At 36.7% G+C, this 27,696-nt stretch overlaps 1 protein-coding gene across 2 annotated transcripts in view; it reads left to right on the top strand.

Annotated features, from left to right (window-relative positions):
• The window catches only part of ASAP2 (ArfGAP with SH3 domain, ankyrin repeat and PH domain 2), a 94,807-nt gene that overhangs the window by 10,703 nt on the left and 56,408 nt on the right, over positions 1-27,696 (top strand). For both annotated transcript variants that reach the window (XM_075145079.1, XM_075145078.1), the window contains exons 2-5: positions 12,506-12,578; positions 16,647-16,792; positions 25,645-25,719; positions 27,274-27,323. In XM_075145079.1, the coding sequence (XP_075001180.1) occupies positions 12,506-12,578; positions 16,647-16,792; positions 25,645-25,719; positions 27,274-27,323 (344 nt within the window). The remainder of the gene's footprint in view (positions 1-12,505; positions 12,579-16,646; positions 16,793-25,644; positions 25,720-27,273; positions 27,324-27,696) is intronic.

Here is a 27,696-nt window from a genome sequence, read left to right as displayed (position 1 = left end):
CCCAAGCTATATGGATGTGGTGATGGTGCAAGGACACATGGTGCTTGGCTACATATATATTCAGGCATTTGTCTCTTCAGTTTCAGTCAGTTGATTCAGTAGCTGTTTCCTATTTCTTTTAAGAAGACAAGAAAAGTGCTGATAGGCCTGGACCCGCTTCTCCGTTCTAAACTGCTTCAATTTTAAATGTAGAAGTGGTTCAGTGTTTTGTCTTAGGTAGCTGCTGTGTATGAATTTTCTTTCCTAATGCTCAGTGGTATAGGGAAGTACTGTTTACTCCTTTTTATAGATACCTTCTATGTACGTGAACTCCCTAATTATTTTGGCAAAGAATCACCCTGGGGGGAAAGCTTTTATTTTTACATTAAATATGATGTAAATGGGTGTTTTATATCTGCTGTTTGGTACGCTAATAATAGTGTGACTTAAGATTCACTTACACTTCTAGGAAACAGTCTTTAGTGACAGGAGTGTCTGAACTGTTAATTTTAGTTATACTTCAAGCTGTTCAAATTCCACCAGAATTTAAGATCGTTGTTTTCAAGACTGCAATAGTGTCTTGAGATTTCTCTAGTTGGGCACCTAAAATGAATGACAATATATGACAGTTTGGATGCATTCTTTCATTTAAAAACAAATTCCCAAATGGAAATTCATAGAATGTTATGTTTGTGCATTTATACAACAAGAACTCAAGCTCTTTACTGATTGCTACAGCATGACAAAGCAGCAACTAAATGAAATTAGTGCAATTTCTTTTTTCCATTTAACCAGAAGAGGAAGATACTGATGTTATCAAATGTTTGATTGCCATAAGTTGGCTCATTTTATACTTGCATTAGCTGCTGTTAATTATGCTATCATGCAGTTACTTTTTAATGGGGAAAAAATGTATTAATACTGGGAGACCATGCAGAGATTTTCAAAGTTGGTATACTGAAATACAGAGAGGTTGGAGTGAAAATCACAGGCTGAAATCTGGAAGCCACTATAGGATGGAAATAATTTTACAGTGTTTCAAGAGAAAATGAGTTTTATCATTTGACACTGGGCTTTCATGTGAGAACTGGCAAATGAAACTGAAAGGTTAACTATACAAAATGTATGAAATTGTAAAAGGAAACAACTCTCCACTGAAGAAAACTAAGATGTAGTAATTCATATGCCACCAGTATTATAGGTAGATGCCTTTCATAAATTTCTACCTTAATAACAGACAGGTGATGTCTGATGTATTGCTTTACCTCTGCTTATCCTAATTTTGACAGCGGGTTCAGTGTTTCCCTAGGAATACTTGGTACATTAGAGGTGATTTGTCTTTGTCTCTTCTGGAGTGCCCTCTAGTTACCTGACATTCTTTGTTGTGGGAGTATGGTGTCCTAAAATTTCCAGGTGTATCATGAACTAGATAAAGTTTGTATGCCTTTTATTCCCTTTCAGAATAGCCACCTCATGTATATGTCTGCCAAAGATGTTTGTAATACAGATTTTATTATTTATTTCTGTTAAGAAGTTCTCAGAGGCTTGTTAAGACTGAGGTTTGATTGTGTGATGTTGCTGTAGACTCTATTCTTTTCTTGGTTAATTTCTGATCCCTAGAATTACTGGATAAATAAAGGAGATATAAACAAAGAAAAAGTCAAAAGGAGTGCTGAATGGGGAGGGATAGGTCATTTTATGGCATCCAGTTGATCTGTGCACACACCGCAAAGGCTTTCATTTTTAGGGTAGAGTAAGTGCATCATATATAGGGAAAACTTACTATTTAGTTTTTCATCATTTTACACAGATTGCAACTGGGATGTCTGTCTGGTTCAACTAGAGGGTTTGAAGACTACTAAAACCAAATCAGACCATTGTTATGGGAACTTCTGAGTATCTGGAAAGTGTTTCATTTGTTGATTACTCCCATAAGTAACTAAAAATTCTCTATTCAAAAAGCTTGTCATATGCAGAATAAAAGGGCATTATGTTCTGCAAAGATTAATTCTTGTTGGCTCTGATGCTGTATAAAAGGATTTAATACTAGGGAAAAGAGTACTGAATTGAGAAATCTGCAAAAGGAAAATCCCATCAGCCTAGCTCATTGTAAATGCTGTTGAGCGATACAGGGTGAGGATCAGCCTCTTCCAACAGCTGGGCTCTGAACCATGAAGGGTTTTGATGATGCTGACAGCAGACAGAAATGCAAAATCATGAAGCTAGAGAAAAGTCTCTTGCAGGCTGAGGACCAGAGAATTTTGACATGGGTAAAGGGGTGGTAAAGTTTACTTGGCTGTTCAAGACAGTCGTCACTGGAACTTTGTCTTGTTATCTATGTTACTTTGTTTTACATAATGATATATCTTAGGATGTTGAAGCATGTAATAGTAAATATATGGATACAGATATCAGGAATTGGCTAGTGCAACTGGAAAATTAAACAACAAATAAATAATAAATAAGGGAGTTTGATGTACACACCCTTTGTTTAAAAATGAGCCACTGTAAAGAGGAAGTGCGTCAAGTCTATTACGTTGCTTATGAGATCTGTATTTAAAGTCCAGTCATTTTGTCTTTGAAAGCAGATAGCTGCAATGTTGGTGGTGAAATTATGAAAAGAGAAGGAAAATACATTTATCAGTAAAAAAATTAGTTAATGCAGGGGGTGGATGTGTTCTGGAGAAATAGTTGGCAAAAGCAGCCTCCATTCTTTTCTCTTAGGCAAGAGGTTTTATTATACAAAAATGCTTGGTGTCTCCCCCCTGCTTAAGTATCTGTTGGGTTTCCAACTTTATGTGGTGAGGGAAGCATGTGGAACTTGAATGATTAATACACAGATACAGCACCTTTTTTATAATGTAGTGACTTGTGTTAATGATGTAACATTTTGTAGGCTCTGAACGTCTCATTTGTGATTTCTCTTTCCTGATAGAAGTGGTTTGTTAGAAAATTCTGAATTTTAGGCATCACTTTTTTGTTTTAATAAAAAATAAAGTAATTGTACAAAGTCGTCATGCTCAAGTGTGTTTTTGTATACAACATAGAGCAGTGTCAAATTTTCCTATCTTTTACCTTTGCAACTTTACTTACAAGTATCAATTTCCCAAAGCAGTGGTATTACCTCTTTCCACCATGCATACCCTCAGCTGTATGCACAGTAGTTTAGAGCCGAAATGTTTACTACATTTTTCTGCCAGATAGACCAGTGCTTGTTCAAACAGATTGCCTTGGCATTGGGCCCACAAGAACCACAAACTTGCTGGAGATGCTGGAGAAATAATGCTTTTGTGGAAAGGGATTTTGCAGGGACAATTCTGCCATAAACCCTGCCCTTTTTATTGCATGTCTGTCTCTGTACCTTCACAGTCTCTTAAGTAGACAGGGCTCACGCCTAAGAGCTTATTTATTCAAATTAACTGTCATAGCTACTGTAGAATATAATGTTCTGGAGCATTTCTTCATGTGCACACTCCAAATAGAGTAATTACCACAAATTAAAGTTTTTAAAATTATTCTTCTTCTGGAATATGTTCAGAGGCTAGAATGCCTTGCCTCAGACTATGCCTATGAGTTGTTTTTCCACCCTTTGTATCAGTCCCTCCCTGAATGTGCCAGGTGATCAGTGGAAGGAAACTGGAAAGGATTTAGACATGGAAGGAGGAAATACATGGAGGGAGGAAATGACATAACAGTAGGAGAATGGAAAGAGGATTTTGGAGGGGGATAACATAATTTACGAAGTTTTTTACCTTCTTTAACAGAAAAACGGATTGAGGCCAGCAGTGTAGACAGTTCATTTCTTATAGAAAAATAACAAACTGAGATAGAATGTCTGTGGATATCTCTGATCTTTGGAGTCAGAGAGGATTAATTACAGCAAGTATCAGATTGCCTGTAAAGATACACCAGAAAAGCCAAACGATTGTGCTTGCTGGGTACGAGTATTCAAAACTTGCTATTGTTACTTTTTAAACACGAGCAGTCCAGTAAGGCACAAGAGCTGATTCTCTACAGTAATTATTTGATCACTTCTCTTTTCCTTACTAACTGACCAAATTTCTTTCTGCATCCTTTTGTTTTTGGAAAGGACATTCCTATTTGTCTTCAGCATCTGCAGCAGCCTCTGGCATTATTACTTATTCTGAAATACTGGAATAGGGTGAAGTACAGAAGGATTTATGGCTATTGAGTAGCCCAGTATTTTAATGCAAATTGCTAAAATTGAGAGAGAGATTATTATTTCAAGATATAATGGTTAAGATAATTGTTTATATTGGATCTAAAGTCAGTATGTTAATATTTTGTTTGTATCTTTGTCAGTTAGATGTGCAGTATGGGGAAGAACACATAGGTTCCTGTCTCGAGGATTATTTTTCAAATGACTTGAGGATTTATTTCCCCAAATTTTGTTACTGCTTTAGCAGTACTTCCAAGCATTTTTTTTCATTGTTGTTCTAATGGACTCTTTTCGGGGGAGGGGAGGGGAGAAGAAAAAAAATTGGTTACCTTGAGATGTTTCACAAATTCAGGTCCAGTTCTGTGAATACTTTCAGCAAAAACCCCATCCAAATAACCAAAAATGTGAAATAGTTAATTTTAGCCTTTCTAAAATGAAGCTGCTGTGGGTAAGAAGAAAGGAATGTATTAGAGACTTTCAACTGTTTAAAAAATAGAGCAAAGATGATGGCCTCTTCCTTCCCCTTCCTCCCTCACTACTTCCCACAGTGGGCTGTCGTGCAGTCATGAAGGCACTCACACTGAGCCGTGAGAAGTCGAGTTTAATTTTTTTTTTTCTTTTCCTTGTCTGGAGTTAGAAAACTTGGGCTTCTTGTTTCTCTTGAGAATAGCCTGTTGGGCTATGTAGTGTTTCTGGTTGAGAGTCTCTCAGTCTTTTCTTTTTAAACTGATTGCTGGAAACTGGGAGATTATCCTGGGGAAGGATGTGTACGTGCTTTTTTTTGCTTGCTGCCCTAAACATCTGCTGTTGGCCACTACCGATAGAGGATATCAGGTTAAATGGAGTGTTGATCTGACCCAGTATGGCTATTTTTCTGTTCCTCTACAGATAATTAAGTATTTTGTGGGCCACAAAGAAATAAGGCACTGATGTAAGGACACTTGCATAAGATAAAGACCCAGACTTCTGCTGTAAATTTGGCACAAAAAATGTTTAATGAACATCTAACCACTAGAGCATGGGGACTCTCCATTTATGCTACTACTGCCCTGTTTTTCCCCATACCCTTTAGTTCTTTAAAAGGTGCCAAAATCACCTTCAGAATGTTCAATTACTTAGTTTCTGCCTACCTGCTTTTTTTCCTCCCCCAATTAAATATGATAAAAATAGAACAGTTTGTTTTCCTCCCACTCCACTGAAAAGAGCAAATAATACATTCATTTTTTGTGCCAGCCTGAAATGTATTAAATATATTTATTAATTTGAGCCAATACCCCTTCCAAAAGAAAGAAGCCCGTATATTTCACAGAACTATTAGGCAATACAGATTTTTGGATTGATGCTAGTTTTTAGATTCTTCTTTTTTATGGGAAGCAGCAATGAAATGTTTGAACATTTTATTTCCCAGTGGGCTTAAATCTTTATAGGCAATGTGAAATGGACTTGAACAGCTTTATTATTATTATTATTTTAAAGTGTCAGGGCAGATTGTGGCATACGAAGTAGGATGTAGAATAATATTTCAGGAAGTTTCAGTAACCTCGGACTGATTTCTTCCTGGTAAGATGGGTTTGGTTTTGATTAGTTGGCACATTTTATTGTTCAGAGTAGAAAGTTTGAAGCAGTTAAAATGGAAATTGGTCTTTGGCAAGTGAAACTGGACCTTGCTCCCACATGAGGAAAAAAGCTTTGCTACTGATCACTGGTAGTTGAATCCTCTCTCTAGTGCTCATTTTAAAAGCTGTGTTTTCTTCTGTTTATTTTGGTATGGTTGTTCCCCTCCCTAGTATACTTATTACAGACATGCTTGTTGCTAAATTCTCATCAGGCATTAAAGAACTTTAAAATATTTTGTGTAATGATTAGAATTGCATCTTCTACGCTCTGTAGGGGCCTCAGAAATGCATTTACTTCATTATTGTAATTTTGAAATTTTCAGCCTGTGGCACCCCAAATACCTAACGCTTGTATTACTGAATACCTCGTGAAAAATACATTAGCAGTATGTCCAAAGCGTATTTGTGTTGGGTGCCAAAATATTAGCCTTAATTTGCTAGGAAAAAAACAACATTAATTACAATTTTAAAAAAATTTGCATATTGCAGGTAATTTTAGGGTTGGGTTTTTTGTAGTATGTATGATCATGTGTGGTAACTGCACAGAGAGATAAACTAATTGAAGATACAGCAAAAAAAAAAGAGAAAAATTACAGATTTTTCAAGCATAGCAAATAAACTTGGACATCTTTTTTAATTGTACTGTGTAGCCTTAGGTTGTAAGGTAAAACAGTTTTCAAACTAAATCATGTTTCTATGCCATGTTAAGAGAGATTATGAGCTGTGCATTTTGAAGAAGAATACCGATATGAGCACCAGGCTTGATAATAAATTTCATAAATTCATGTATTTTAATCCAATAATGCCACTTATTTAGAAGCCTTGAAATTCATGTTAAGAGAACAAGATCAATACTAGGCTGATCACAGCATATTTGTTTTAGACTTGTCAAACAAGTGATCTCTATGATCTCTAGGTATGCTGCAGCAACACCATGTAGATTCTGATGTACAAAGTAATTTATCTTAAAAATCTTCACAAGATTAACATTAGAAGTCACATAAAAGTAAATGAACAGAAGACATAAATACTGTGTTTCGAAAAATATTGCACTGACAAGGGCATGCTCAAGAAGGTCACTTTTGAGTTTATGTTTCAGTTCATGCTGCATAGCACCACTTCTACAATAATGTAGCTTCTTTTCTAATGTGCTGTATAGAATTCAGGTTTTATTCCCTGAATCAAAGCTATATTTACTGTTTTTAACAAGAGGGGAGTCTGAGCGCTCATCAGTAGAAACTGAGTGGGACTATGAAAATGATTTATATGGCCTCTTTGACTACATTGTGCTGAAGTAAACAGATGCCAAAATAAACAGTCTTGCAATAAGAGTTTTTTGAGTTAAAACTAGAAGCATTACATGAGAGGACAAAATGATCCCACCATATGAATTACATGGTCACTTTTCATCTGGTTCGGAAGTTTACTGAGCATTTTAAGTGGGTAAAAAGAAATGCTAGAATATGCAACATCAGAAGCCATTTTAAATCTCACTGCTTCTGACACTGTACTGAAAGTGCACAAAGCAGTTGAATTAGGGGAGGGTAGCATTTTGGCATGTGTGTGTGCATTGGTGTAGTGTGTGTATATTTATGAAACAAATACATGATTAGAAATTCAAAGTATAATAAAGCTACAGCTGTATTTAAACTGATTTCTAAGTGCTAAGATTTGGACAAAGAAAAGGATGAGAAAATATGAAGAACAATACTAAAGAGAAAGAGCTGACATTTTCAAGTTTTATACTGAAATGACTCCTTTGAAACACTAGGTGTGAATAAACACCAATGTCTTTCAATTAAACAAAGGCAAAGTACCCCTCCCCATTTTTTGGTCTATAAGCAAGATTAAAATACAGTATTAAAGATGCAAAGTTTTTCAGTATTTTGTCCATTAGTCTGTAGGCATACATAGCCACTCTTAAATGCAGCATTATCAAAAGATTTCACAAAGGAATGGAGGATTGGAAGAAACCTCCTACAGGAGCAAGTCTAGTTTCTTACCACAATAGGAAACGACATAATAATCTTTCATAAATTTATTCAGGTCCTTCTTAAAATGGCTAGATATCTGTTACCCTTTATGTCTTATTTGGAAAGCTTTCCAGAATTGGATTTGTTTTTCCCAATTTCTAGTTGCAGTTTGTTCAGGTACAGCTTTGATTCAGCTGTTCTTATGCTAACATTATTTTTTAGCTTAAATATTTCTTGGTGTTTATCCCTTTTTCCTCTTTGTTGCCACCAGCAAGGAATTTAGGTAGGACCCTTTCCATTCAGGAGAGAGGAGGCTACCTACAGCCTGTCTGTCAGGGTAACTGAGCAAGCACAAGGTATGGGCAATCAGTGCCATATTATCCAAACAAAATCGTATTGATCATTAGTTGCCTAGGTAATAGCCGAAACACCCTTGGGTGACTGGGGATCATTTCAGGAAGGCAGCCTGTTCTTCCTACATTTTATGCTTTTCAATTTTTAAAATTCTTTATTTATTTAAGCATTTTGTATTTTTTATTTATTTATATTTGTGTAATGGGCACATTCCAATTCCCTCTAGCTATCTGGTTGAGCTAGCCGATTTTAAGTTTGCTACAGCTCATTCCCAATAATCTAATTACAAAACCAGTTCAAGAAAGACTTTTTATTCCATTCCATACTTCAAATACTAGTGGATGAAAGCAACACCTACATTGGCTCGCATTTTGTGTGTGTAATTTTTCCATGTTTATGGGTGTCAAAAATCCAGTGGTTCAGAGAGACATGTAAGTTGTCAAGATCAACATTTTGGACCTACATCTTTTTTGCATCTCAAAGAGTAGTATTCAGTGACTTTTTTTATTTGTTTCCTTGTCTTTGGTGGAAGGAGATCTTTGTATCTTCATGTTTTTGTTTTTCATGGCTATATCACTTTTGCACCCTGTGGTGATTCTGCTATCATCTGGTAAGCCAAACCCTTTTATTCTCCTTAGTTTTTTCTGACTGATCTCCCAGTTCATATATGTATTTTTCCCTTGGATACACAACTTGGCAGTCTTCACTGTTGAACTTCTTCCCATTCTCATTAATCACATCAATGAATTGAATCAACAATAAAACACTCATATTTTTAAAGGATGAAACATACTTTATTTTTGTGACAGTTTGTTCATTTTGCTAATTACAATACTGTCCTGGTTCCGGCTGGGACAGGGTTAACTTTCTTCCCAGTAGCTTGGGGGTGTGCTGTGTTTTGGGTTCGGTGTGAAAGGAGCGTTGATGGCCCATTGATGCTTTGGCTGTTGCTGGGTGATGCTTGCACCGGGGAGGGGGAGCACAGCCGGGGTGGTGGACCCAGCTGGCCAATGGGGTGTTCTATACCATGTGACATCATGCTCAGTGTAAAAACCAGGGCGGGGAGGGGGGGGGGCTCGCCCCCCGTTCGTGACACGCGGTCGGCGAGCAGTTGCCCTGCGCATCGTCTGCTTTTGTATATTCTGTTGTTGTTGTTGTTCTCATTGTTATTCTTACTGTTCTACTTCGTTTTAATTCAATTATTAAACTGTTTTTATCTCAACCCGAGAGCTTTCCTCCTTGTGCCCTCCCGATTCTCCCCCCCATCCCACCGGGGGGGGGGGGGGGCGGAGCGAGCGGCTGCGTGGGGTTTGTTTACTTGACTGGGGTTAAACCATGACAAATACTCTTTTAGGTTTTACGTGCAAATTGCATGGAGTACCGACTGTCACAAATTACTTCAGTTCCTCACTTTTTTTTTGTTTTTTCTTTTTTGAATGGGAGAGGGAAGAAATAACAGGTTGAGTACATGTTGCCTTGATACAAAGGTAGGATACTTTGCTACTGGGATAATTTTTCTCTGTTTTTCATGGCTTTGGAGTGGATCATCTACCTGAACAGAAGCTGAGCCAAGTCCTCAGCTAGCAAAGTCAGTGTTAAGTCAGTGTTAGTCAAGGTGGTATTTAGCGTGCTTCAGTCATATTGGTTCCCTGGATGTTTCAGCATCGTTCTACAGGCTCAGTGTCCGCTATCACCATAAAAATGTGGTAGCAGTTTCCAGACAAACTGAACTTACAAAGCCTATTCTATTGCAGTGAATGAAGATGTGAAGAAATGTTGAGACTAATGTAATGCTAAGGGTTAAAAAAAAATTTAGCTGGTAGAGATAACAGCATAGTAAAAGTGCTTGCCACACTCATGCAGCTACTGAATTCTTGTTCAGAAATGTCCCTGGAGAATTCTTCAGCAGCAGCACGTGGGTATGTTGGTCCTCCTACTCATTCCTGTTTTTCCCATTGTCTTTTTCGTTGGGTTGTGTTGTATCAAGGGGCTACCTGATAGCCAGAGTTGGAAAGTTGACCCAACTGAAAAATAACTGTTTTTTTCTTCCCTTGCATCATTTTAAACATGGATCACTTCTCTTCTGTGGTGCACTTGCACTGGCACAGCTGAAAAGGCAGGCAGGGGAAGAAGGAAGAACCCAAAGAAGCCTGACCTGGCAGTCCTATATGTTTTCACCACATTAGGGCTGTAGGTTTTGCTTGTTCTGTTGCCCTCAGTACTGTCTGTGTTTTTTTTTTTCCCTGTCATCCTTGTTTTGAATTTTTATGTGGACCAGCTGGCTGAGACAACTAGATGCTTGAATTGTCGTCACTGGTGTGTTAGTGGCATTAGCTATGATTTCTGTTGGACCCTGGCTATGCTGTGCCTTACGGGTTTGCTCTTCTACTCTACTGCCTAATCCCAGTGAAAGTGGGAGTTGGTTGAGAGAAGTTGCAAACCAAAATGATGACTTTGGTTGAGGAAGAGGACTTGAAGTTTTTCCTCTTACTGAGAGTCTGTGCTTTCTGACTGAGGCAGTCATGAGCCAGAAGATTTTATGAATCCATAGGTCTATCTGGATCCCTGACCACAGTAGTACAAGTGGTTCATAATTCATCCAACGTGTTTATCCTTCCAACACTTCTCTTTTTAAAGTACTGTCTTGTTTTTTTTTTCTTCTCCCCCCTCCCCCAAACTAAGGTGCAGAGATTAAATAATTTATCAACTGCACACACAAATCTGAGACTTAGCTGGGAACTGAATCTGTAACTTTTAAGTCTCTGGCTGTCAGCCTTCTCTTTGGACTGTTACTTGTAATGCTTGCAGTTGAAGACATTCCTTTCGCTTTGTCTCCAAGAGGGTAATTGCCCTTTGATGCAGTCATCGATGAAATTATCATTCCTCTGTAGTCAGCTGATAAGGTGGTGCTTTTCTGAGGTTATTTTTAGAAATCACTGAATACACAGTGAGGGAGTTTACTTTGTGTAAATCCTATCCAGTCAGGTGACTAATATAACCTTTGAGATCGCACTGTATACAGGTTTGTTATAGTGGATGCAATTCGAATTGCTGACGAGGGTGAATAGAGCTGTGTGACTTTTAGGGGCTTTCTTAGTTTTTTTTTTTTCCCCTTCTTCTGTACTTCAGAATTCCAGGTGAAAAGGCCTCTGCACTTCTGCTAATATGTTTCAGGTGTGAACTATAAAGATGCTGGAGGTAAAACTTCCAATAGATATAACAGTACCGTGACACTATAACATTAATGTTAAGGCAACATCGAAATCTGTTGGTTTCCATGGAATGCTGCAGAGATTTTGCCCAGCTATTTGTGGTCTGAATGGATTCAGTTTAATAATACTCCCATAAATATGAGGGATAATATTTCTTTTTGCATTCAGTATGTTAAAATAATTGGATAGGGTCCTAGGGACTGACTTTTCTGCATCATTTCTCTTACACAAATCATTAACTAAAACAATGGTAGGTCAGATGTGTAGCTGCTGTGATTCACTGAAATCTTATGAATGAAACTGGAATAAATTTGGTGCTTTTTGTTTGCTTTTTTAGCATGTATCATGCTAAACAGCTCTTGGTGTAATATAATGCATAGTGTTCAGTATTGTTCTTCAGTGGGGTTTAAAGACATCACCATCTCTGGAACTCATACTTAAATTTTCTTGTAGTTTCACAAAGATTTTTTCTTTTTTTTTTTTTTTTTTTTTTAAAATCATTTGTATAACCATAATTCTGCTTCTCCATTCTGGAACAATTGTACATTTTTGGATCTGCCCATATTTCACTTAAGTAAGCAAAATGGTTGCCTGCTTCCACTTCTCTCTTTGAAACAAATTGGTTATAAGTGCTTGAGTATTCTGGACAGGATTTAAACTTGGAATTTTATGTTGTGATGGTGAAAGCTTTGCCTGGTGATAAAATGTTTGAAAGATATTTGAGAGATATGCAATCTATTTTGTTCAGCATTGCAGTGAGAAAGTTCATATGGTTGGGAGTGCAATTAATTAACTAAATTATCCAGGAAAACTGAAATTAAATTCCATTTTTAATATTCTGCTTGGGGAAGTGATATTGCTTGTTTCTTCAGCAGTGTCAGAACATAAGATGTTTTAAGCTTCTTCAATAATTTAACATAGGAAGAAGATATTGCGTAAATAGTTTCATTTTAGATGGTGCTGGGTATACGTGATGCTGGTCACCAGCAAAAGAGGGATGATGTATTTTTGTGGACACGGGGACAGAATAGGTTGTATGGATGGGGGTGGGAGCAACTGGCAAGTAATTTATTAATTGCAGAAATAAAATTAACTAAGATAATAGTGTTATAATTACAGAAGGTTTCCAGGGCACAGGTTTACCAGAGGACGATCCAGTATTTCACATTTAATTTTTCTCTTTTGTTTTAGGCTCTGGATGTTGACCGGACTGTTCTCTATAAAATGAAGAAATCTGTCAAAGCCATAAACATATCTGGTCTGGGTAAGTACATAATAATTCCTGGTAGTTTATATTGGTGAAGTTGGAGGATTTAAACAGTCAGTCGTCTTACTGAATCAGAAAGAATTATATCGGTAACTCTGAGAAGAGAAAAATGTACATTTTAAATAGCAGTCTTGAACTAGCTGCATGATCATGAGCTCAGTAAGGATGAAATTTTGTGAGGTAGCTGAACCTATCTAGCTGGCATACTCCTACCAAGTGGGAAAGCCGTGCTCTCCTCTTTCCGCCAGGTCTGGGCTACCTGCTCCTTCTGCCACCCCTGGTGCTTGGCAGATCCCTAGATGAGATTTTTAGCTTGTATAAAGGTGCATATGCAGTGAAATCAACTTAACTGGGATTAGATGAGCATCTGAAATGGTAAGGCATATATATCATTGAGAGCTGAGGGCATGGGAGGGGTGAAATTGCTCTCTTTGGCAGCAATAAGAAGCTACATCGGCTCTACTCCTTTGTGAAACCTCACCTTTCCTGGTGGCTTCTAGTTATGTATGTTGATAACTTCACGACAAGAGAGAGCTGATGAGCTGCAATTTTTTATTGTCATGATGCACAAAGTCAGATATTTCTCTTACAACGCTGATAAAAATACAAAGAACTATTGCTGCATACATTTTTATATGTGTGCCAATCTCATGGAGTTTTGTGTGTTTATCTTCTTTGGAAAAATAACTGAAGCTTTTGTTTTTGTGGATCAGCAGCATTTTGTGAATAAGAAATAGCATTTGTTTTTGTGGATAAGAAACAGCATTTTGTTGGCTTTTGTTCTCACTTTGCAGTTCATAGCAATTAGAGCTAACAAAACCTATATTATATGCAAAATAGATAGGCTTGGTGACCTTGGAGAGCCACCAATATCTGACAGAACTTGTGGGCATGTTGGTGTTCAGATATAAGGTTATAACAAGAACTGCTGTTGTGGTATAATTCCTATCAGCTAATTGAAAGGAAGTTCCTTCTTGCCTAACATAATGAAGCTGTTATCTCTGGATCATGGAGGGTCCAGTTTAAGATTCACCTGGAGCTGTGTCATCTGTTACATATTTATTTGGCGCCCTTTCTTCCTGTTTGTTTGGTTTGGTTTTTTTTTTTTTTAAATTTTTAAGTGCTTGGCTATGCCTCATAATCAGTGTACTTGTTAGAGCATTGTAGCAAATCACTGCAGGTTTTGCATAAAATCAGTACCTTGCCTAGTTATTAAATTCATGCTGCCCCATCTTGACAATAAAGGTTTGGAGGCATTTCTCTTCCACCAGCAGAAATATCACTAACCCAGCCACTTGCCAGCCCTCGGGGTTTCTTTTGACAAAATAAAAACTGTGGCCCTGTACTCATAAGAACACAGTTACTGGATTTTTAATATAGGTTCCCTGAGTATTAAGCATACATGTTTGGCTTTCTTTTTTAATGTGTGAATTTAGAAACCATTATGGAGGATTAGACAGTGACTCCAATTTGTACATAATTTAGTTTCTTACTTAAAAAAAGCCTCTAAACCCTCAAACAAACCTGGCTCAGATTTCTCTTTTTGATAGATTCTAAACCTTTTGTTTGTAGAGAAACTTTTAAAATCCATCAGGAATAAACCATAGGGCAGGGGAGAGTATTTTGGAGGGTTCCATGAAAAAATACTATTTTGTGTTCTTCAGAAGCACTTGCAGAGTCCCAGATCAGCTTATAGTATTGCTGCAATTCAGGGGAATGTCTCAGAACTGCTGTTGAGCTGCTGGTTTGTTGGCTTTGCTTGATACATAGATCCAGAAGAACGGTCCCTAGGATGCTGGGGAATAGAAAACTCTTGGGGATGTTGTATGGAGTAGAAAGCTTGTGTTTCCTAAGGTAAAAAGTCAGCACGATTCAGCTGCTGATTACACATTTAACTACAACAATTAATGGTAGCAGCCTTTTCACCTTGTTTTCATGCAGTGGCAGCCTTCTCTTTTTGCTGTATGAATTGTGCCCTGACCTCCACCCTCACGTGGGTTCAAATACACTAAGCTGGATGCAGGAAGCAGTAAGAATGCAGAAAGCAATATGGAAATAATTCACCTTACTGGGTAGCTGTGTGAACTGGAGTAGTTGCGACCTGCCACATCCTGTTTTTTGCTGTCTGCCAGTTTTTTCAAAGCTTGTTCAGGTGTGTGTACGTCACACAATAGTGTTAGTTGAACATCCTTACTTCATCCTACAGCTCAACTAGCAAAAAGTTGGGTAAGTGCTCAGCCCCTGCTGTTGATGCTGAGGAAAAATAAGTACAGTTCAGTGCTAGGACTTAGTTTTTAAATTGAATGGCTATATGCAAACTACCTTTTACAGGCTACAAATTCAAGTACTCAAGGTAGCAACTTGTAGAATTAATGCCGTTTGTGTAACTTGAATTCTGCATGTACATTGTGACAGTCTTTAATTACACAATATTATGCCACTAGTCCACAGGGTTTTAGTTTCATATATTGGAAATTAAAGAAAATTTGTAGCTACTTGAGAAATAAAGTTCTTGAATGGCCATCCAAATAGGAACGTGAACAGACAGGCATGTTTTTAAGTTGGAGCATGCTATGTTTATTGTACAGGTTGTATAACTAATTCATAGAAATTTGGAGAAAGGACATTGCATCAAGAATCCTTTGGATATTAAATGTGTTGATGTATACAAATGGGCTTGAAATGAAACTGGATCATTCCTTGTTTGAACAGATTAATCCTCTCTAAATAATCTTCAGGGTTTATGCTAGTCTTATGTAATGACCAAGAAAGGGTCTTTGTTGTTATTAATGCATAATTTGTTTTCTAGGGTGTGGTTTTTTTCCTGATTTCCTTTGAAGAAATTGGCCACAGCTAGAATAAGAAATAGGCAACATTAACTTTCTCAGGTGCCAACTTGGTGTGGTTTGTCCATGTGCTCAAGCTTGACATGGTCACTAAGCTTGGGTTCAGAAAGACTTTTTGTTTTATTCCACAGATCAAATTGACAGGGACTTTTTATGCCTGACTACACAAGCAAGTAATCTGGTGTCCTAGGAGTGAATCAGTAGATCAAAGTAGTTAAGACTGAGGAGCCTCAGATTTCCTTTATATTTGAATCAGGGGAACTTGCTTTAGGCCTAGATTTCCTCTCATTCCCTGGGCTGAATAACCTCCCAACACGTGCAGCTCAAAGCTTTCTGAAGGGCAGAAGCGTGAGGTATGTGCTGGATGACTTGCATTGGTGCAACCCACACAGTGATTCAGAACCTGTTGTCTCCTTTAAGCACTGGACCACTTCTGGGGCAGAGCTTCTGGTTTTGTTGTCTCAGAAAGGAATCTAGATGTCGTGATTCAGAACCTGCTGTCTCCTTTAAGCACTGGACCACTTGTGGGGCAGAGCTTCTGGTTTCGTTGTCTCAGAAAGGAATCTAGTTGTCGTGAACCAAAAATGCTTTGAGAACTGAACTGGCCTGTGGTAAATGCATACTGCTAGGATTTGCTTCAGATCCCCACTGCTGCTCTATATCAGAGAGCTAACACAGATATGGGTTTTGTCCTCATCTGTAATGTAGTTTGTAGTCCCATTTCCTAAGATGACCTGAGACTCTTATTTGAGCTATTGCCTTGTATAGTAGAGATCCAGAACTCTGCCAACACGCTTGATCTCCTCTGTTTCTGTGTTCAGCACACACTTAAACATAACAGCACACAGTTAAAATTAGAGAGCGTTAATAAAAGACTCTAAAAGTTCATTATAGGAGTTGGGAATTGTTATGCAGTCTCCGGTATAGTACAGAAATATTGTGGGTCTTTCTAGAGTGGATACCTGTCAGATGATTGTCTTGTCTTGATGATACGTTGTCCTTTGCACAGCATGTGGACAGATACACATAAACTAGAATTAGTGAGATACGTCATACTTCTGTCATATCAGCGTTAAAATATAAACAATAAATGTTTATTGTAGCAAGTAAACATTTTTAGCAAGAAATCTTCTGAAAAGTTTTTTTTAAAAAAACTCAATTGTATTTTCAATAACCTTTTATCTACTGATTATATTTTCATGTTTTGCTCTTTCTAAAGCTCACGTGGAAAATGAAGAACAGTATACACAAGCACTGGAGAAATTCGGAGGCAACTGTGTTTGCTGGGATGACCCAGATTTGGGAACAGCGTTTTTAAAATTTTCTGTGTTTACAAAGGAATTAGCTGCACTCTTCAAAAATTTGGTAAGAATTACTTAAGAAAAACATGTTGAAATTTTAAGGCCATTACAAAGGCTGTATTTCTGAATTATAACAGCTCTTCATGTTGAAGACAATTCGTGTTTTAGCAACCACTGTTCTTAAAAAATTCTCGGCTTAGGAAAATGTCTCATGCCCTAGCCTTTCCCCTTGCAAAACTCAAAAAATCCCCAAAAAAACCAAAACCCAAATCACCACAAAAACCGAACAAACCCAACAAAAAAGCCTCTTCCAACAATTCTCATGTCTAAAAGCTTCCCACAATAAAGTAGTTATAACGTGTATTATAAAATGCACATATGAATTTGCTTTAAAATGGTGAAACCAGCAAAACCCAACTTGATTTACCCTGTGTTCATGTTGCTTTTACTTTACTTTTTCACACTTTCCGTTTGTATTTATAAAGGGAGATTTTAGTCCCTAGAAGAGAGAGTCTCTTGCTTCTCAGGGAAGAGAGTCAGGAAAACAAAATCAAATATAATGCTATAATGACACTAGTGTCCACTGGGGACCAATCCTGCAGCTGAAGCCAGTGAGGCTTAAAAGCACTCTTCGGTGAGCCAAATGGAAGAACGGGAATTTTAATTATGAATGGAGAATTTTCAGCCTCAATTTCACATTAATCAGTGAGCCCAAAAAGAGCAGATTCTGACTACATCCTACTAGCTAGAGCTTTCCCATATCTGAGTAAGTCCCAGATTTACTTGAAACCACAAAACTCTTAAACCATGGGCTAGGAAGGGGAGAGGACCCAAGTTCCTACAAGCATTTAAAAGTCTGTCCCTGCTGAAATCAATGGGATAGAGACATGTTAAATGCTTATGTGAGTCTAGACCAAATGTCTGTAGTTTGCAGCCAGCTGCTCATAATCAGTTCTTTGGGGAACGTTTCCAGCTGATGGGATTTAGGGCAGTCTCATTCACTCCCTGATGCTGTCCTCTCTTTTTACCCAATCATGATATTGATGAGAGAGAATCCAGCCCCAAATGTATTTACCAACAGTGAAATGTATTTCATATTGGTCATATTGATTTGAATGTCTCTGGATGTACAAATATTAGCTGAGAGTACGTATCAGAAGAGGCATCTTTATTGAGTGAGAGTCAGTCAGTTATCCTGAGTCTCCCATGCAGAGGTAAGACTGCTCATCTGGAAGAGGAAATAGAATGGGTCTTCTAATTGATACCTTCTGTTGACTAAAAAACCCTCTCTATCATATATTAATTGCAATATGGTGACTTTATTAGGCAAATGGATCTGGGAAATGTGATGTTTAGGTGGTTTTAAAAAGCAATCTACTAAAAGCTGCACCCCCTCCCCAGAAAAACCTTTTAATGTATTATATTTCAAGAAGACTTTTAAAAGCTAAAAAATGTTGATGTTTTACCAAAAATCTTAGCTATTTGTTCTCTTAAAAACAATGATTACTATCTTTGCAAAATGTTTCTGACAAGAATAACTTTTCTTCCACAAACTGGAAAGGAAAATAAAAACAAAATAAATATCTATAGGAAGTGGAATGCATGTTTTTATTATCTTTTCTTATCCACGTAAGCATTTTGTGTGTCTTCTCTAAGGAATAGTTTGAAATCTTTTTGCTGTGTACTGCTTTTTCACTAGCAACTATGTATTTTTGCTTCAGTTTGTATGTATAAGAAGAGGATATGTCATGAGATAGTAGCTAAGTCTTTAGTTTTTCTCAGTTTGTGATTCTCATTGTCTCTATTTTTGAAGCGAATAGTAACTTTGCATGGGCATGAATGTAACTTTTTTTTTTTTTTTTACATTGCAATAGCATAGGCACCTTTTTTCTTCTTTAATACTGTCTGGTGAAGGACAGGTCTCTCTAAGGTTATGCTCTTTCTTAATATGCTTCATATTGTTGGGGTTTGAAGTTTTTTGTTTTCTGCTGACTAGGAACCTAATGGTCCTTCAATTTGGTGTCTCTCTAGGAAAATGGTTTCTTCCAGAAAGAAATACATACGAAAAAAAGATGTAAACTTCATTATTGCTTGAAAATACCATATTTATAAACAAGAATTCTAGAATTATAAAAGAATTATAAAACAAAATTATAGTTTTATGTAACTTTGCCTATTAGAAGTTAATACTGCTAGAATAAATTGTTGGTAACTGGTCACTTTGAAAATCTGTTCATAAGTTCACTGATGGAGGTCTAGTTTTCTAAGAGGTTACAAGGGTATTGACTAGTGTAAAAAGTCCTATACTGGAAGTTGGAAATAATATTTTTTTAGTAGTCACAGCCATATGTGAAACAAGCTCCATCCATTCTCACAGTGTGGTGAAACAGCCAACTCTGAATGCTTCAAACATGTTGGCAGTAAAAACATCCCTCTCCTCTGGTGTTCCCTTTTAGCACCCAACATATTTTGGCTGTAAATAGTTTCATCAAAAATGTAGCCAGGGCCATACAACCTGCTGCTCTTAAAAAAACATTCTGAAAGGTACTCTTTTTAAATAGACCTATCCCTGGAGTTTCATAGGGTGCTGAATTTCCACAGAAGATTTTAGTTGAAATGAGTGGGGAATGTGCAAGGAAGTGAGAGGACATGTTCAGACTGGAACAGATGCCAAAGCTATTAACACTGGCAAAGCTTTAGGGCTACTGTCAAGTCTTGCTTTGTCATATATTTTGCTTTTGTTTCTAGAAGCTGATGTGTTCTGTCAGCTCTTGGGCTGGCTGGCATTTAGAGCTGTAGCTCTAAAGTGCTTCTGCAAAAAGATTTTCCTTAAACTTGTCTTTAGTAAGGTAAAGGAAAGCCATTATAAAGTTGTTCTACTTTTAGAGGGGGTTTAGGTTCTTGTTTTCTCTAATATTTTTAAAGGTTTCCCAAAAGACTGATGTTTTCGTGGACTTATCAAGGCATCAGTGTTTTAAAATATTTCATTAACAGCTGAAGTTTTTTTCCTTGGAATTCAATTATTCAGCTGTAAACTAGTCAAGTTAAAGTTCAGGTCTTGGGTTTTTTATGTGTTTTGCTACACTTCTTTTATGTGTGCACTTTTAAATAGTGCATAAAACTCAAAAAAAACTTTGAAGAACTTTGATTCTTCACATTTGAAGTGATTTATAAAACACATCTTTAAGAGAAGAAATAAACTTGACATTTACTGTACTTGTAACTACTCACTTTAGCCTTTCTAACACACTGTTTGCATTGTTTGGATCAGTTTATGATATACTGTGCATTTTTTTTTCTCTTGCCATAGCTCCAATTTCAAGCTAGAAATTTTGCTTCAACTTCTTCTGGATTAGAAATGTTTTTAAGAAGATTGAGCAATCAGTATGTCTTTTTTGGTAGTGAACTATCAGAAAATACTAGAGGCATTTTCAGAGGTAACACGGTACCTTTTGTGGCATGTACAGTATTGCTTCTTGATGGTAACCTCGGTGCTAATTCCTGACAGAATGGTAGCACCCACAGTTCTCAGGTAGGTTAGGTCTGTATGGCATTTGCTTATAGTGTTAATTACTCTGTCTTCGTAATAAATTTAGTGCCAAGTGATACAGGTGTGAGTCTTAATACGAAAAATCTTAGGTCGAGGAAAGGCTCATTGCAACGTGTTTGCACTTTAAATATTTTTCCTTTAAATCCTATTCTTAGATTGCTACACCAAGAAGAAATAAAATCTGTAATTGCCTGTAATCTTTGTAAGCACTCCTTGAAAAGGGATTTGATCTGTGAGGATGAAGTAGCTATTTAACAAATTCCATTTTCTGTATTTGTTGTTCTTCTACATACTCTTGTCCTTTTTTTTTCATTTATTTAAATTTAAAGTTGATGAAACATGCTGGATTGAGAGGACTGGAATCTGATATTTCCACTCTGTGGAAGGTAGCTGGGAGGAAGAGATTCCATGTGAGAAGTTTTTCTATTAATAATCCTTGGATTTTTAGCCAGGAGAAATGGAAGAACAGTGATAATATTTTTCTGACCATATGCTCCTGTTTTAATTCATTTTTTAAATGTAAGAAGAAAGGAGATTTGCTTAAATGTAAGAGGTAACAAGTAACAAAACTGAAGGAACTATCTTTTGTGTATTACATAATGAACTTAAGAAATTTATGCCCAGAATTTTCTTTCCAGGGTAATAGTTCAGACTAAGGTTTTAAAAAAAAATGTTTGGCGCCTGAACCTTCACACGTATATTTTGTTTAGAAGGACTCCTCTTAGTTAAATGCATAGAAAAAGCTACAGATATACGTATTTGAGGTTGGAGTACTATATGTGAAGCTTAATGATTTAAGTTGTGTTGTTTCTGTTTTTCACTGGTGCACTTGAAGAAAGATTGGCTTAATGGTGAGAGGAAAAAAATAAGAGTACTGTTTGATTTACACTTGTAAAGATATAAACTAAGATGTAATAATTCCTCCTTAGTGGCATGGGTTCAGCTCCACCTGGAATCTTGTCTTTATTTCTTTGCCAAAAAGATATTGATCCAACTGGAAGAAATTCAGAGGACAGTAACAAAAAATGATCAGGGCTTGAATAGGTTGATTTATGAAGAAAGCTTAGAAGAATTGGGAATGTATGGTTTGCCTCACAGATAGCTGTGATTGTGGAAGAGGAAAATAATAAATTGCATATAAATGGGATCTCACTGTGAAAATATTAGATGCAGCGTCCCAGAGAAAGCGATAGCAGCTTACCACTTAGGTGTTTTAACCTTGGTTAGAAAATGTGCGATTGGGAATTCTCCACTGGCAAGGAAGATGGGCTGGAATAATCTCAAGTCTCTTTCTTCTTTTGCTTTTAAAATTCTTCACTTTATGCTTTTAAGAATACCTTTTAAAAATGTATTTCCTGTCATTTTGTGCTTGGACTCCCTAATAGAAAAGTTCCCAGCCTGTAGTTTGTATATCGGCAACACTCGATACCTTGTGCGAAGGCATTTTTCTAGGCAGGTGAGCCAGCAGCTCCATGTGCACGCTTAGTGGTGTTCAGCTCGTGCTTCATTGGAGTCACTTTTCCTACGGCATACATGGGCGGTGGGTGATGTCCCACCTCAGCCACCAGCCTGGTGGGACGCAGTTAGTGCTATGGGACACCACTGCACTGCAGGGGGGGCAGGGGGTGAGGACAGCGGAAAAGCAGTGTTGTGTCCTTGTGTGCAAGTGGGAGGCATGGTGCAAAGACAAAGGTTTGTGCTACAAGTCTTTATGTTACAATGATTTTCTGAAGTCTTGGGGTTAGATACTAAAAGCTTAAAGTTCAGACAAACAAACTGCATCTCATCTATAGTGGTGGTCTGATTTCCACTTGCTCCCTTCTGTGTTGATTGGCCTTGTCCTACTAAAGCTTACATCACTGGGAAACCTCTTGGAAAGTATTAAATCCAATAGTACTTGCCATAAAAAAATGAAAATAACTTAAGCAATGTTTTGTCAGCAGGCAGTACTGCTGTCACTTGTGCACACCCGAGTTCACTGGTGGTTGAGAAGCCCACAGCCAAGTACATGGACTGTATCTAGAATTTAGTAATGGCAATAGGGGTCATATCATACACTGTTCGACTGCCTGAATTTTAGTTTAAATTGAAAATGTTTTAAGGTCTGCTCTGTTTATCTCTGTGTTAAGATAAGTATTTAAGTTCTGAAGTAGTGAAAAGGCTTTTTTGGTTTTGGCTTGGATTTAGAAGACAAAACCTATTGAAGTACTGCAGGCACCAGTATCCAAAGCTGTTCTGGAAAAGGCTCATTAAAGTAATCAGGAGGGCTGGCAAACGACGAACTTCAGTGTTTAGCCATAGGCTCTTAAACTACTTGAAAATCTTGTTTCCCGTTCGCAAATGTTGGCTTGCCTATTGCCTGTACCATCATTTCTGGCAGCTACATGGTTGTTTATTTTTACGTTCTCCCTCCTGCCATTTCTTCTTCTCCTCCTCTGAGTCTTCTCCAACTTAGGAAGTTTTAATTTATTACCCTGTCTCTGTCATCTTATCTTGTTGGAAGCTGTCAGAGGAAAACTGCGAGTCTGCCAAAGCAGCAGTGTTGGAAGTGGAAACCAGGTCCATTCTTTTTTTTTCTTTCTTTTTTTTAAAACACATGGAACTTGGTAGTGTTCTTCTGACACAGGATGACTTCACAGAATTTCTGTGAAGCTTTCCTGCACCTTTGTGCATGTTTCTTTTTAAAGAATATTTTAAAACATAAAATAGTCAAAATGTAGAGGCCGTTGTATACATTTTACCTCCCTGTATACACACAGAGAAGGAGTTGCAGCATATTAATGCTTCTCTGTGTGCCAAAAATGGGTCTATATTTTTAGATAGTTCAGCTTAAGCTTCTCAAAAAAGAGGGGGAAACATGTAAGATCTTTCTTCTGTATTGCTTGCTGATTTATAAATATGCAACTATGATTCATCTAACTAGGTTAATAATGACAACTTCATGCATTATGTATGCTTACATTTGTTGCAAATAAAATAGGAGCATAGGGGATACAATAGACTGATAGCAATACACAGGTGAGAGCACACAGAAGGAATTAATTTGAATAATTCTCCAAACTTTTAAAAAGAATGTTGGGTTTTTTCTTTCTTTGAAGGTGCTTTGGACTTCAAGCCCCGTGACTTGAAATTGTAGGAAACATCCAGAACTGTTTTGGAGACTGACTGATGTTTACATGAATATGTCTGGGATAATACTTCAGGGTCTGACATTTTTTTCTTTTCTGACTTAAGGAAAAAACAGTTGTCTTGAGTTTGCTGTTGAGAAATGCTTTATTCTTGCTTTGTGCCTATTTATCTGGATTTGACGAATAATTTAACAGAGACTATGAAAGTATTGATCTTTAGGTTAGACATTTGACTGCATCATACTAATAAAATAGAATAACAAAGTAGAAAACTTTGCATAAGATGGTATCTTAGATGAGACCTCTTCTGCTTCTCCACCTGGATAGCCTTTCTGGATGTGCGTGTCCATAGGTGTACATATTCCATCTGTCTTCTTTTAGAAGTTTTTATTTTTTTACCTAAGTTTTGTGTGATTTAAACCTTTTCACTTACCTCCTCTATCTACAACATATAATTTTATTAACTTTGAGCATAGTTATGTTGATATGCAGATGTAGTACTGCTGAGAACTTACGAGGTGGATGGTTTCCAGCACTGCCAACTAAGCGTGTGTAGATGTTGCTCATTCAATTTTTATAGGAATTATTCTTAAAAAAAACCACAGAGAGTTGAAATTTAACTTGTTGATTCTAAAGGGCTGTGGTTGAGTTCTGCAGCTTTTTGGGGAGGAGGAAAAGTAGGGTAGAGGAGGGGAAATGTGATTTGTGGTAAGAGTTTAAAAGAACAGATTTTCTATATTTCTTCAGCCTTTCCCAAGCAGAAGCAATCTGTTTAACCTTTAAAACTGATGTACGTTCACTTTCCCTTTGACTGCTGGCTGAAATTTCAAGCAAATACAGTAAGGTAGTATTTTTGAAGAGGAAAGCTGGGGGTTTGGAGACTTTGTTTGTTTAAATAGCAGCTGATGAGTACCACTGGGGATGGGACCCCTGAGTCTGTTCTAGTGAGGCCACCAAGTAACTATAGGGTGATAATGTTTTGTATTTTTCCATTCTGGGGAGGCTGAAGCATCACAATTGGAAATATTTTTTTCCTGAAGTTCCTGTTAGTATCCTTTCTTCTCTAGATGGGTTATGCTAAAAGGGACTTTGATGTCCCTGACATTGTTCCTGAAGAAACAGAAGCATTTGTGGCTACATGATGCAAAGTTCTTTCTGGACTTTGAACATTTGAAATCCATCTTCATATATGCATTTTGGTGCTTCTTGAAAAAATAATATTTTAAAAGAACAGCTAACAATAACATCAAAAAAAGAAACCCATGCAAACCTTCACCAAGCTGCTGCAAAAGTTATTCTGATTTTTTTCCATCATGCGGTTCTAAAATACTCTGGTTTTTACTCTTCAGTGCAATCCATTTGAATAGTTACAGTTTAAACTCTGTACCTAGACATCATGGCCCATACCTTGAACATTTTCCCTCAATCATAAAGAATTGGACATCAAGTCGTTCTTTTCCTGGTTTTTGCTACTTACTGTCTTATTCCTACTGTCTTTCTTCATTCTTTTTCCTTATCAAAATATTATCGTGCAGATACTTAATCTAAAACCATGATTATTTTGCTGTTGTCTTCATTTGAAAATTTTTTTTTTCTTCTTGAATTACTTGTTTACTCTTGAATTACTTGCATACTCAAGACCTCATAAAATCCTTATTTCAAAGTTTGTATGAGATAAATAAGACAGATGTATTACTTTTTAAAAATACATGGAAAATATTTGAATAGTGGCTTTTTTACAGGCCAGCATTCTTTGTCTTTATAACTTCTGTCAGAGTAGGATGACTTGTATTGTGAGAATAGCAGATACGTTTTATGGAATAGATTTGAAGAGACTGGAAAATAAAGAAGATTAATTTAAAATACACTGATGAACTTAAAATATATAAGTGCTGAAAAATTGTATGATTGTTTTCATATAATTTGAACAGTGAAATCAGGCAATGTAAAAATTAGTGGTCTTACTTTGCAGTCACTGTTGGATGAGACATTTATCATCAGCTGTAATTCTGCAGGTTTCCTGCTGGCTTGGTTTATAGTGTTTCTAGAGTAAGTTTAATTAACTCATGTTGCCTCCATCTTTGATTACTGGCTGTACTGATAAACACCTTCCTAAAGCAGGGTTAGGAAAATAATATATAGGATTCCTTGTGAAACTTACTGAAATGTGTGAGTTGAGAGAGCGTATGTTCTGCGTTAAAATATATTAAATGTTTTGGTGTAATTTTCTTCTTACAGATTCAGAATATGAACAACATAATCACTTTTCCATTGGACAGTTTGCTGAAGGGAGATCTGAAAGGAGTAAAAGGGGTATGTTTATCTTCTTATCTATATATAAAATTATTGTTGGTACAATAAATACATTTAACTTTTGTATTAATCTTATTTGATGGAAGGCATGGGATACTAAAGTAGTGTATTAGCTTAATAAACAAGAGGTGTTTTTTTTTTTGGTGAATTGAATCATCCCTTCTGTTCGTGGTTTCACATGCAGCATGCTCCTGACTATGTGTACAAAACAACATTGGAGAAGCTTTAAAAGCAGCCCTGAGATATAGAAGATAAGCAGAGAAAGAGGTGTAAGAATTTAGATATTTACGTAGTTGAGGAGGGGATAGTACTTTATATAAAAGGATTATTATTAATATATTTATTTAGCATTCTAAACTTACCTGGAACTATACGGATTATTAAGAAAGATGCATTAGACTGCATGAGCATAGGATTTTTCTTAACAAAGCTGAAATCTATTTGTGCCCTGAGGATATTTCCTATTTGAAATAATAATAACTTAGGACTCAAATGATGATATGTTTATAATAAATTTCAAAGCTTATAGCCAACAAACTTATTTGGCTTACGCTTCATTTACTACTGAGCAAACAGGAAGCGACTGGCAGCTATTGTTGTCAGACATCGAAGGAAGAAGAAAAATGTACATAGACTAAAAATGGTCTCTGGAAGATAAAGAGATTATTTAGTAAAATAGGCTTATTATCTTTGTGTTGCTTGCTTACCACATTTCACTTCTCTTGTTCTTCTCTTTTTCTATGTCAGAATAAATGCCTTTATTACAATACAGTGTTGCCCCATGTTCCTGACTTGAGAAAATAATCAAATGCTGTTTTAATTAGTTTCATAATTGTCGAAATAACTAACTGACGTGTAAGAATTAGTTCCTAATCTGTAGTTGCAAAGTTTTTCCAGCATCTGACAGTTAATATTTTTTTTGTAGTTGGTTGATCTCTTGAACTCCAGCAGAATTTCAACTGTTGCATTTTTATACATCAGTGAAATAATTTTACAACTTGTTAAAATTATTTTATGCAAATTGGCTTCTTCAGAGGAAAAAAATAAAGGAATTTGGAACATAACTCATTCTGTGAGAATTTTGAATTACTTATGTCGAGCCGTATGGCCTATACTGTTCCCATTAAGTCAGTGGGAAATAGATTTCTTTAACTTAAATGGGATGAATCAAGTCCTTAGCCAAGGTTATACCACAGCCTCAGGACAGGCGCTTCTTTCCAGTGGAGCCAGAGATGGAATGATGATAGCTGATTTGATTAATTGTGTAGTGTGCTCTTGGGATGACATGTGGTTATACCTTTTAAGGAGTAAAATGGAGCTGTAAAAAGCATCCTGGAGATGCTTTTAAAACATGAGTGTATTAATTCTGTGTACAAGATTGTTTTTCCTGTGTGCAAGATTGCTTTTACACAATCCTTAGATGAGCTATTCAAGAAAGAGAGGAGTCCCTTATTCTAGTAGGCGCTGCAAATGGACAAGGTGTGTCTTCGTTGTTAGATATACAGTATTTTTCATGTAAATAACTAACTGTATTTTCTTCTTTTTTCTTGACAGGACCTGAAAAAAACCTTTGATAAAGCTTGGAAGGACTATGAAACAAAAGTGTATGTATCTTTTAAACTTTTATTTAAAATGGAAGTATAACTGAAATCTATAAAGGTCATTATTTAATATTAAGGTCCAAGCCAGAAGTCCTAGCCAGGAAGCTGAGCTTTTTTTTTTTTTTTTTTTTCTTAAAACCTGGAGCTGTGTGAAAATACAAGTGCATAGACACAATCATTTCAAATTCTGTAATATACAACTTATTTAATGAGTAATTGTCTTTTGTGTGTGTGTGTTTGTGTGCCATGACAGTTAGTATCTGTGGTAGACCTCTTTGCTTAATGAAGTTCCAAGAAACGAGCATAATCTCCCAGTGCATGTTCTTCCATTGCATATTCTTCCACTTCAATTGAGAAAGTTTTGCTTCAATTGGGA

This window comes from Calonectris borealis, chromosome 3 (genome assembly GCF_964195595.1).
Source record: "Calonectris borealis chromosome 3, bCalBor7.hap1.2, whole genome shotgun sequence".
NCBI lineage: Eukaryota > Metazoa > Chordata > Aves > Procellariiformes > Procellariidae > Calonectris > Calonectris borealis.
This window is presented reverse-complemented; position numbering and strand designations above follow the sequence as displayed.